The sequence below is a fragment of the Doryrhamphus excisus genome, linkage group LG7 (assembly GCF_037039965.1).
Source record: "Doryrhamphus excisus strain RoL-2023G ecotype Guam linkage group LG7, RoL_Dexc_Guam_v1.1, whole genome shotgun sequence".
In the NCBI taxonomy this organism is placed as follows: Eukaryota; Metazoa; Chordata; class Actinopteri; order Syngnathiformes; family Syngnathidae; genus Doryrhamphus; species Doryrhamphus excisus.
Genome location: NC_136363.1, coordinates 2757771 through 2771144, shown reverse-complemented (window position 1 = coordinate 2771144; position 13374 = coordinate 2757771). Strand labels below are relative to the sequence as shown.

Genomic DNA, 13374 nt, shown 5'->3' with positions numbered 1-13374 from the left:
AACAGTTGCAAAAGCACATAGAAGAGCAGCATGATTTCAAAATAAGAGATCACGGCTCGCTTTTATAATGTGTTTTCGGCCATGTCGGTACGGTGTACACACGACAGCTGTACTTCTATTTAAAGTAGTGCTGCATCTGCAAATAATGGGATAAACCGGGATTAACCCGGGAACACTTTGTGTACCTACTTTGTCTTATTTTGATAAGCAAGTAGTGCTGTTTTCCGGTAGTGTCAAGGAGCAAAGGTAGCAGTGTGACATGAAGCTAACATGTGGACGAATGAAGTCTGACAGGATCAAAGTTTACTGAGGAGATTTTTAAATATTCCCTGAAACGCCACACGATGACACGGACTATCCTGGTTGACAACAGCGTCTGACCATCCGCCGCTGCTTGGTATGATATCATACGGAATCCGAGCAACAGGGCAAAGTCAATGTATATTTCTATGTGCATATTATGTATTATGTATGGCGTACTGTATGGTATCGATATTGTTGTAGACACTGGTATTGATATTAGAATTGGTACTGCATAGATATAGATATCATTTTTGTTGGTGGTATAGATACGGATTCATATTGATATTGGAATAGGTAAAGATATTGATATAGGTATCTATATTGATATTGGTATGGATATTGATATCAATGTTGACATTGGTATAGTTATTGGATATTAGCTATAGCTATTAATATTTACATAGCTCTTGGTATTTGTATAGACATAATAGATCTTGGTATTGATACTGTATTGGTATGGATATTGATATTGGTAGGTATCGCTGGTAATATTGGTATTGGTGTAGATATTGATGTAAATATTGTTATTGATATTGGTATACATATTGATAAGGGTATATGTATTGGTATATATATTGATATTTAGACTGGTATTGGTATAGGTATTGATATTTGTATTGGTATACATACTGATATTGATATTGGATATTAGCTATTGGCTATTAATATTTACATTTGTGTGTATGTATATATATATATATATATATATATATATATATATATATATATATATATATATATAAAACTATTGATATTGATAAAAATATAGCTATTGGTGTTGATCTTGGTATTGATATTGATATTGGTAGGTATCAATGGTAATATTAGTATTGGTGTAGATATTGATTTTGGTATTGATTTTGATGTAAATATTGCTATTGATATTGGTATACGTATTGATATGGGTATATGTATTGGTATATATATTGATATTTAGACTGGTATTGGTATAGGTATTGATATTTGTATTGGTATACATATTGATATTGTTATGGATATTGATATTGGTATACATTTTGATATTATACGTATTGTATTGATATTGGTATAGTCAAATATATTGATATGGGTATATGTATTGGTATATATATATTGATATTTAGCCTGGTATTGATATTGGTATTGATATTGGTATACATTTTTATATTATACATATTATATTGATATTGGTATAGTAATACATATTGATATGGGTATATGTATTGGTATATATATTGATATTTAGACTGGTATTGTATAGGTATTGATATTTGTATTTGTAAACATATTGATATTTGTATATATTTTGATATCATACATATTGTATTGATATTGGTATAGTCAATTATATGGATATTGGTAGATATATTTATATGTGTTGTTTGCTAACAGCCTGTTCTCCTTTCTCAGGACCCTCCGGAGCCATGGGTGGCAGCCTGGGTTGCCATCGCTCCATCCCCAAAGATCCCAGCGATGTCGGCGTCGGAAGACGCAAATTCAGCGCCGCTTGTAACTTCGGAAGCATCCTGGTGAAGCAGGAGCGTCTCAACATCAACGCGGCCACCGAGGAGGAACTCATGACTCTTCCTGGAGTCAACCGCACTGTCGCCCAGAGCATAGTGGAGTACCGAGACTGCATCGGAGGGTTTAAGAAGGTGGAGGATCTGGCGCTGGTGAGCGGAATCGGGGCCACCAAACTGGAGGCCATTAAGCTCGAAATCTGCGTCTCCAGCAGAACAAGTTCATCCCAACATTCGCCGTCGTCCCTGCGAAGGGACTTGGATCAGCAGCCGTGTTGCGGTATGAACATCAACACGGCCACCCCTGCTCAGCTCATGAGCATCCGAGGTATCACCGAGAAAGTCGCCCAGAATATCATCGCTTATCGAACTGAACGCGGCCCGTTTAAAAGCATCGAGGACCTAGTGAGAGTCAAGCACATCAACGGATCTCTTTTGGATAAAATCCGTTTCCACGTGTTTGTGGAGCGACCCAGGGCGCCCTCCACTACCACCACCACTATTACTACTAATGGAGGACTGAACTACACGGTGAAAACCCACCCCAGTCCCACTTCCCTCAGCCTGAAAAGCGATACTCTGGACCTCCCGCCCGGCGGACCGAGTCAGCTGATCTCCGTGCGGCCGAGCGTGGAGATGCCTCCTGCTGTGTTGCGGGACGGGAAGCCCGTGGTGCGCGTGGCCACGTGGAACCTGCAGAACTGCTCCTGCGACAAGGCCAACAACCCCGGGGTGAAGGAGGTCGTTTGCATGACCCTACTGGAGAACGAGTGAGTATTATTATTATTATTAATATGTCACTGAAGATTCATTCATTTATTTTCTACCGCTTATCCTCACAAGGGTCGCGGGGGTTGCTGGAGCCTATCCCAGCTGTCTTTTGGGGTGAGAGGCGGGGTACACCCTGGACTGGTGGCCAGCCAATCACAGGGCACATATAGACAAACAACCATTCACACTCACATTCACACCTATGGACAATATGGAGTCGCTAATTAACCTAGCATGTTTTTGGAATGTGGGAGGAAACCGGAGTACCCGGAGAAAACCCACGCATGCACGGGCAGAACATGCAAACTCCACACAGAGATGGCCGAGGGTGGAATTGAACCCTGGTCTCCTAGCTGCACGCTAACCACTCGACCACCATGCCACCCTGATTGCCCCCCTGTTAAAACGTAATTTAGGTGAAATTAATTGAGATCTATCGGTCTGTAAAAATGTTATAAATACATTTTTAAAGCTTTGGGACTCCAGCAAACCACAGTGAGAGCCATTAGCCACAACTGGCGAAAACACCTAACAGTGGTGAACCTTCCTAGGAGTGGCCTGCCAACCCAAAGGACCCTGAGTGCACAGCAACGACTCATCCAAGAGGTCACAAAAGACCCCACAACAAGACCTTTGGGAAAATACTTAAGAGAGACAAAAACTTTTTGGAACATGTGTCAAGTGTAGAAGAACATCATAGTCAAAGTAAAATATGGTGGTGGTAGTGTGATGGTGTGGGGCTGTTTTGCTGCTTCAGGACCTGGAAGACTTGCTAGTGATAAATGGAACCATGAATTCAGCTATTTACCAAAAATTCCCGGAACACCATTCCAACAGTCAAATATGGTGGTGGTAGTGTGATGGTGTGGGGCTGTTTTGCTGCTTCAGGACGTGGAAGACTTGCTAGTGATAAATGGAACCATGAATTCAGCTATTTACCAAAAATTCCCGGAACACCATTCCAACAGTCAAATATGGTGGTGGTAGTGTGATGGTGTGGGGCTGTTTTGCTGCTTCAGGACCTGGAAGACTCGCTAGTGATAAATGGAACCATGAATTCTGCTGTCTACCAAAAATATCCCACATCATAGCAACAGTAAAATATGGTGGTGGTAGTGTGATGGTCTGGACCCGTTTTGCTGCGTCAGGACCCGGAAGACTTGCTAGTGATAAATGGAACCATGAATTCTGCTGTCTACCAAAGATATCCCACAACATCATAACAACAGTAAAATATGGTGGTGGTAGTGTGATGGTCTGGACCCGTTTTGCTGCGTCAGGACCCGGAAGACTTGCTAGTGATAAATGGAACCATGAATTCTGCTGTCTACCAAAAATATCCTACAACATCATAACAACAGTAAAATATGGCGGTGGTAGTGTGATGGTCTGGGGCCCTTATATACTGATTTAGTTTTACAAGTAGATTATTATTACTGTTATATATGATTACATTCAACTTAAAAGCACCGTGAGTGAGCCTGGTTCCAATAATAGGATGCGGTCAGTCATGTGACCCAGTCGGCATTGAGCTGACTCGGTGTTGGGTGCTCATGTGGAAAGTTCCATTGGCGCAGCGTTTTATGACAGGGTGACTGTGATTTAGGGCATTGCATGCATTCCCATCCGGGATTCACTCTCACTGACGCAGTACCGACCTTGGTTCCTTTCCCATACAAAGCCATCAAACATGACTCTGATTAACAACTGCAATCAAGCGTTTGTATTCACTTGCAATGAGTCTCTTACATCTTTGTCCTGCTGTAGAACCCAAGTTGGTTTCAGCTTGAGGTCACCAACAGATGGATGGATGGACTTCAGGATTTTTTTGTAGACAGCAGAATCCATGCTTCCAGGTCCTGAAACAGCAAAACCGCCCTAGACCATCACACTACTACCACCATATTTTACTGTTGCTTGTGGGATATTTTTGGTAGACAGCAGAATTCATGGTTCCATTTATCACAGGAAGCTTTCCAGGTCCTGAAGCAGCAAAACAGCCCCAGACCATCACACTACTACCACCATATTTTACTGTTGCTTGTGGGATATTTTTGGTAGACAGCAGAATTCATGGTTCCATTTATCACAGGAAGCTTTCCAGGTCCTGAAGCAGCAAAACAGCCCCAGACCATCACACTACTACCACCATATTTTACTGTTGCTTGTGGGATATTTTTGGTAGACAGCAGAATTCATGGTTCCTTTTATCACAGCAAGTCTTCCAGGTCTTGAAATCAGCAAAACAGCCCCAGACCATCACACTACCACCGCCATATTTTACTGTTGCTATGATGTTCTTTTTTGGTAATGGTAATGGTTTTATTTCATTTGAACATGCATCAGATTACAATATTTATCACATCAAGGTTTCCAGGTCCTGAAGCAGCAAAACAGCCCCAGACCATCACACTACCACCACCATATTTTACTGTTGCTATGATGTTGTGGGATATTTTTGGTAGACAGCAGAATTCATGGTTCCATTTATCACTAGCAAGTCTTCCTGGTTCTGAAGCAGCAAAACAGCCCCAGACCATCACACTACCACCACCATATTTTACTGTTGCTATGATGTTCTTTTTTGGTAAAGGTAATGGTTTTATTTCATTTGAACATGCATCAGATTACAATTGAAATATCTTCGAATATGTTCATGTTTTGCTTTCCAAAATATCAAAGTGGTCCTTGTACTGTTTCTCTTTTTCTCTATGTGGCCCTCACTGGACAAAGTTCCGATACCCCTGGTGTACATACATGTTAATATAGGTGCCACTTAGCCACAGTGCACTACTGTACTTCATGCTGAGTCATTATGAGTCTGTAACAGAGACCAACAGTTATGTCATGTGGCAGGATTTGGATCAGTTGGTTGGAGGTTAACCTCTCCCGGCCAGGCCTTAAGAGGCTTTCTCCAAAACTAAATGATAGTCCCGTCTACATAATGACGATCTGCTCACATTCCTGCTTCTAGTCGCCACTCGAGCTGCAGCGTTTATGTATAGAGCTCAAGAGAGAAGGCCGTCTAAAAAGCTGCTGATGCTATTGATTTAATCGGGCTGTTAAAGTTCAGGTCTAAGTCCATTATAAAGCCGAGACGTCCAGCCTGATGATTAGCTTTCGGGGGAGATAACACGTTCTCTTTGGCAGCTCCCCCGAGGGATGATTACATGAGATTTTAGTAGATTAGATTAGATTGGGTAATGTTACAGCAACATTGTCCATTTTCCAGTAAAGACCCTGTAGTGACAAATGAAAGGATACACATGACCTCTTTGATATATATTAAATATAAAATATCAAATAATATCAACACATGTAAACAGTGTTTCCCCATTTTCGCTGTTCTTATTATTTTCTATATATTTCTACTTTCTTCATAAATTTTCTTCTTATCTTAATATTATGACTTTATTCTCATAGTATTTTCACTTTTACTTTTTCAACTTTTTTCTCAACCTTTTTTTTAATTATATAAAAATTAATTTAAAAATATTTTGATAAAATACATGTCATAATATTATGACAACATAACAATAATAATATGCAATAATAATATTATATATAAAAATATAGATATATAAATATATAAATGTAGATATATAAATATATCGATAATAAATAATATAATAATAGTAATAATAATATTTTGACTTTTCTAAAATTACAGTGTTTTTTTTGCATTTTATTTTTAAATGTCCAACAACTGCAAATTGATTTTTATAATAATATTATGATGACATAACAAAAAAATTAATTTCAACTTAATGCTACTAAAATGACAATTTTCCTCATAATATTATGAGTTTATTGTAAAATTGTGCCTTTTTTCTTGTTGGAATATGATAAAATAAAATTTGATAAAATATGCTAAAATATAAAAATATGATAAAAATGATAAAATAAATTTTGTTTTTTTCTAAAATTACAGCTTTTTTTTATTTTTGCATTTTACTTTTAAATGTCCAACAATTGCAAATTGATTTTTATCATAATATTATGACGACATAACAAAAAAAAAAATTTAAACTTGATGCTACTAAAATGACAATTTTTCTCATGATATTATGAGTTTATTGTAAAATTGTGCCTTTTTTCTTGTTGGAATATGACTTTTTTTTCTCTTAATAATTTGACTTTTCTAAAATTACAGCTTTTTTATTTGCATTTTATTTTTAAATATCCAACAATTGCAAATTGATTTTTATCATAATATTATGACGACATAACAAAAAAATTAATTTAAACTTGATGCTACTAAAATGACAATTTTCCTCATAATATTATGAGTTTATTGTAAAATTGTGCCTTTTTTCTTGTTGGAATATGACTTTTTTTTCTCTTAATAATTTGACTTTTCTAAAATTACAGCTTTTTTATTTGCATTTTATTTTTAAATATCCAACAATTGCAAATTGATTTTTATCATAATATTATGACGACATAACAAAAAAATTAATTTAAACTTGATGCTACTAAAATGACAATTTTTCTCATAATATTATGAGTTTATTGTAAAATTGTGCCTTTTTTCTTGTTGGAATATGACTTTTTTTTTCTCTTAATAATTTGACTTTTCTAAAATTACAGCTTTTTTATTTGCATTTTATTTTTAAATATCCAACAATTGCAAATTGATTTTTATCATTATATTATGATGACATAACAAAAAAAAATAATTTAAACTCGATGCTACTAAAATGACAATTTTCCTCATAATATTGTGAGTTTAATTATTATGAGTTAAATTATGCCTTATTTTCTTGTTGGAATATAACTTTTTTCTTTCCTAATATTTTAACTTTTCTAAAATTACTGTTCTTTTTTTTATATTTTTGCATTTTATTTTTAAATGTCCAATGTCCAATTTTTAAATGTCCAAATATTCTTCACTTAATATCATGACTTTATTCCCATAATATTTTAACTTTATTCTCATAATATTAACTTCATTCTTTATTTATTAACTTATTCACATAATATATTTGCTTTATTATTACATTTCCAGGATTATTACATTAAAAGCTGCAGATTTTTATGACGTTTGTGAACATGAGACTTGACACAGTAAATATGAAATTAGAGTAATCGTGGGAATTCCTGCTAGAACATTTTGACGTTGGATTGAATGTGTTGAGAAATGAGGGAGGAGTTTGTGTTGGGTTTCCAGCCTGGACCACATTTTGAGAATAGCACATCGGAATGTTACGCTATACTTTATGTGCGCGTTCATATGTCTTCCCAGCATCAAGTTACTGGCAGTACAAGACCTTGTGGAGAAGGACGTCCTCACCAAGGTAACGTGACGCTAGCAGACACCAAGAGTCTATTCAGAATTTCAAGCATTAAATTGGCTAAATGAAGCAAAATACTAATATAAGACGTCAGTAATGTTACTATAATGACGCAATAGCTGCCACAGGAAGTACTCAGTGACACTCCCAATGCTAACAATTAACAAATGTGCTTAAATATACATTTTTATTTGTCTCGTTTTCCAGTTCTGTGCAGAGTTAAACCAAGGGACTCTGGCCAGCGTTCGCAAATGGAAATGGCCACGAGGCAACTGGAAATGTGTTGTGTCTGAGGAACCCACCGGACCTTCGTGCAAGGTATGCAACCCGTGTGTTTCTGAAGGAGAATATTTGTGATATATAAGTATATAAGTATATACGAGGGCAGCTAATAAATTTTGAAAAAAAATTGCTCAATTGGGATTGTGAATACAGTGGAACCTTGGTTAGCGTCATTCATCCCTTCCAGAAGGTCTGACTTTAACCAAAACGTACTGTAACCGAATCAATTTTTTCCTGTAAGAAATAGTGTAAATCCAATTAATACGTTCAAGAAATTTATTTTTATTTTTATTTTTATTTTTATTTTTATTTTTATTTTTATTTTTATTTTTATTTTTATTTTTATTTTTATTTTTATTTTTATTTTTATTTTTATTTTTATTTTTATTTTTATTTTTATTTTTATTTTTATTTTTAGTTTTATTTTCATTTTTATTTTTATTTTTATTTTTATTTTTAGTTTTATTTTTATTTTAGCCTCCTCCCCCCTCCTTTCCACAGCACTGGGTGAACAGCATTACTTATTTTTATTTTTATTTATTTTTGTTTTTGTTTTTGTTTTTGTTTTTGTTTTTGTTTTTGTTTTTGTTTTTGTTTTTGTTTTTGTTTTTGTTTTTGTTTTTGTTTTTGTTTTTATTTTTATTTTAGCCTCCTCCCCCCTCCTTTCCACAGCACTGGGTGAACAGCATTACTTATTTTTATTTTCATTTTCATTTTCATTTTCATTTTCATTTTCATTTTCATTTTCATTTTCATTTTCATTTTCGTTTTTGTTTTTGTTTTTATTTTTATTTTAGCCTCCTCCCCCCTCCTTTCCACAGCACTGGGTGAACAGCATTACTTATTTTTATTTTTATTTTTATTTTTATTTTTATTTTTATTTTTATTTTTATTTTTATTTTTATTTTTATTTTTATTTTTATTTTTATTTTTATTTTTATTTTTATTTTTATTTTTATTTTTATTTTTATTTTTATTTTTTTGTTTATATGTGCCCTGTGATTGGCTGGGCACCAGTCCAGGATGTAACCCCGCCTCTCGCCTGAAGACAGCTGGGATAGGCTCCAGCTTATGATATATGTTATGTTCTATTATATCTTGTTATGTTGAAAGGAGGTGAGCTATTCTGGCTTCCTGTGGGACTCCACGGCTGTGGAACTACACGATGCTTCGCTGTTGCAGTCGCCCCCTGCTAAACGCCACGACGCCTGCTCCAGGCTCTTCCTGGCTCACTTCTCCGTAAGTATACGCTGCTGCGGGAACGTCAGGGGCACTGAGCATCAAGAGGTACATGGAAAACACGCAAAAACTGAACAGTACTGGATCCCTGTGGGACGCCATGGCCAACTTGAACTTGAAAAAGTAATGTAATGCAGCTAACAATCCAGCAGAGGGCGCCGTCTCACAAGTTGATTCACTCAATATTTTCACTCAATATTTATTTAATTTTTTTGAAAGTACAATACTATACGTTCATCCTTCACCACTTTGTGGCTCTCTTATCATGGTATTTTATACTGTACATATTCTTGCCATAAATTAAATATTTTCAAGTATAAAAATGACGAATACGAATATAAGGCATCCAGAAGATGCATTAAATGTAATATGTAGTATTCTACACTGGTCACTAGGTGTCAGTACATTAGAAGTACGATAAAGTACACCAAGGAACTTTGCTAACTACGTTGCGTATGTCTTATTTATGTCTGATATTTCTTATTTTGAATAATAGGACTGCAAATGTGACTATAGGGCTGCTACTTCATGTCTAGAGTGCTCTAATAATGTTAAAAAGCATATTTAAAAGTTCATAATAATAACAAATATTCCAGATTTTTTTTTGTGAAACCAATTAACCGTGATACTGTATAATTTATACCTGTACTTGATTCTTAATGTATAAAAATATTACATATTACATAATTTAGAAAACATAAAAAATTACATTTTATGGCTTGTGTGACATCTCTGTTGTGATGCGATACACATATGATACAATAACAATAAACAACGTGTTCCTTAATTTGTTCTTAATATGAAAATTGGTATATAATATTATTGTAATAATATTGTAATAATTGTAATAATGCTAATAATAACACAATAATCCCATATTAAGTGAATTTTTTTATGTATAAATCGCATATGTTGGTAGTTAAAGCATAGAAAACATGTTTATGACCTTTTGAATATAATCTTAAACATTATTAGAGCCCTCCAGACATAATATAGCACCCCTATAGTCACATGCATACTCTTATTAGTCAATTTAGTCGACATAATAAGAGAAAATAGGACATAATTTGAATGTTAGCATTGGGAGAGTTACTTGTTTTACTTCCTGTTGGGTACAGCACTTCCTGTGTCATCATAATATATTTGAATTACGTACTTCAAATGGTTAATTCAAGAGGTTGTGAAATTTCAAGCGCAAAGTGGCGAGGGACGACTGGTCTTTTTCCTCCCCCCTCCAGATTGGTTCGTACAAGGTGGCTGTGGTGAACGTCCACATGCAGACGACAGGTGGAGAGTCCAACGGAAAGAAGCACGGTACGGACGTGAAATGTGGCCCCCTGTCCTCCATCATCCTGGAAACACTGAAAGGTTTGTTTCTTTGTGTGCTTGTTGGACCTCCGTCACGTTATTACATGGACTCACGGTGCATTCACAGACACTCGGAACATCATAACGTCTTTTAGTATACGTCTATGTGTGGTCTACCAGTCAAAAGTTCAAGTCTAGAGGAAGAATAATACAAAGAAATTTGGGTGTCATGTGAATATCATCCAGGTGAGAAGGACTTGGTGGTGCTGGGAGACTTTAGTTGCCCCCCTCAAAGTACGCACCTGGACGTCCTGAGGAAGGAGAAGCTGTGTGCTCTGCTCGCATCCAACCACTTCACCAACATCAGCACCCGTTCCCCGCAGGGCACCCTCTGCCTGGACAACATCTGGGTGAGCCGCTCCATTAAGAAGATCTACTCAGGTACGTGTTCTGGGTTTCATCACCGTGCAGAAGATGTGGAAAATATTTTACGTTTTTTTTTTTTTTTTTTTTTTTTTTTGACTGACAGGACACTGCACAGTCGTTCGGGAGGGCTTGACCAACCCGTGGATTCCCGATAAATGGTCATGGGGGGGAGTGGCGTCAGATCACTGCCCCGTTGTGGCTGATTTCTACGGCGACGTGTTGGGGAAAGATCTACGTGGGCCTGGAGTGAGCGTGCTGGAGAGGGACGACAAACCCAAACATGAGCGATGACATCGCTTCAACAATGATGATTGGATGCTGACCTAGCCAAACGTTTCATCAATGTGCCAATTTGACGCCATGTCTGTATGTTAAACCATGTGCAATAAAACTAACATTTGTGTCTCGACTTCTTATAGTTTGTGCATCACGTTTGTACTATCATGTGAATGAGATGTATAGAGCAGGAGGAGACACGCTGGTGTGGCCCAGCAAGGTGCACTGTATTCGGGCACACGTTCCGAGCAACCGGTGTGACGCCATGGAAGTTTCTGGCAAACCTTTTGCACTTTTTGTAAAGCTAGCATGCAAAATGTGAATATTTATTTATATATTATTAGATTATTATTATATTAATTATGATTAGTTTATATATTATATTATATAATTATATATGTAATATATATATTTATATATATATGTATAAAATATATATTATTATATTAATTATTATTAGTTTATATATTATATTATGTATTTATATATTATATATATATAATATATATATATTTAGACTGCAAAATATAAAATATAATCCAACAAGAAAACAAAAAAACAACAAAAGCATATTAATGCTAAAATAATAATGTCATAATATTATGATGAAAAATAATATAATTTTAGTTGCGTAAAGGCATAATATTATGAGAAACAAACAATATTTATATATTATATATAATATATGTATATATTTATATATACATATATATATAATTATTATTATATTAATTATTATTAGTTTATATATTGTATTATATATTTATATATTATATATATATAATATATATGTATATTTGGACTGCAAAATATAAAATATAATCCAACAAGAAAACTAAAAAAAACAACAACAAAAGCATACTAATGGTAAAATAATAACGTCATAATATTATGATGAAAAATAATATAATTTTAGTTGCGTAAAGACATAATATTATGAGAAACAAACAAAAAAAGGTTGTAATTTGTGGAAAATAACAATGGGGAAAATGTTTAATGTGAATAAAATCATAATAACCAAAATAGTTTGGGGAAAAAAACAAAAAAAAAAACCTGCAGAAATTTTAAAATACTGTAATTTTACAAGAATAAAGTGAAAATATGAAAAAAAAGTGTATAACAGAAAAAAGTTTAAATTACAAGACTAAACTTGTACTGTTATCAGGAAAAATGTAATTTTACTAGCATAGAGTTTAAATGTATTTGTATTTAATATTGTAATATTGTCAAGAGTTTTTTTATATTAATGACTGAAGCAACATACAGTACATTTTAAAAAATATGGGAATTTTGCCCATAATTTAATATATATATATATATTTAAAATAATAAATAAATAATAAATAAATATATAATACAATATATAAATTATTATTATTATTATTATTATTATTATTATTATTATTATTATTATTATTATTATTATTATTAATAATAATAATAAAAATAATATAAGCCGTTAATGGAGGAGAAAGGAGCGCTTTTTTTTTATCATAAAACTAGTTAGCAGCTTATTAGCTCTCAAATGCAGTGAAGCCTCGGTTAGCATACGCCTTGGTTAGTGTGTTTTTTTGGTTAATGTTGCAATTATATATCAAAATTTTGCCCCGGTTAGTGTACGAGTGTACTTTTTCCAGTATTTGTACAATATGGTGCGTGTGTTATCATGTTATTGATATGCTTGAGTGAGCGCAACTGTGTTATTAATGTAGCGGTAGTTTTAATACAAAACATACTTTTTTAGCAGCCTTTTAGCTTGCTAATACGTGGAAACTGGAACTGATTATAATTTATACGCATTTAGAATTGTTTTCTGCATTTAAAATTGTAATTTACTAGTACTAAACACTATGTCAAATATATCAGAGCTCTTGCTTTAAGTACTGTGCTGACGAAAGTATTCCATTTGAGACACATGGGGTGGGGCGCCATGATGGATGTGTACGACGTACAAAAAAAGACACTTGACTCCAATA

At 34.4% G+C, this 13374-nt stretch overlaps 1 protein-coding gene across 1 annotated transcript; it reads left to right on the top strand.

Annotated features, from left to right (window-relative positions):
* The first annotated feature begins 237 nt into the window (after positions 1-237).
* eepd1 (endonuclease/exonuclease/phosphatase family domain containing 1) lies at positions 238-11525 on the top strand. Its single transcript, XM_058047005.2, has 8 exons — positions 238-397; positions 1693-2572; positions 7819-7870; positions 8075-8185; positions 9263-9388; positions 10627-10756; positions 10943-11137; positions 11226-11525. The coding sequence occupies exons 2-8, from the start codon at positions 1707-1709 to the stop codon at positions 11411-11413; spliced, it is 1668 nt and encodes a 555-aa protein (XP_057902988.2). The 5' UTR covers positions 238-397; positions 1693-1706; the 3' UTR covers positions 11414-11525.
* Positions 11526-13374: the final 1849 nt, after the last annotated feature.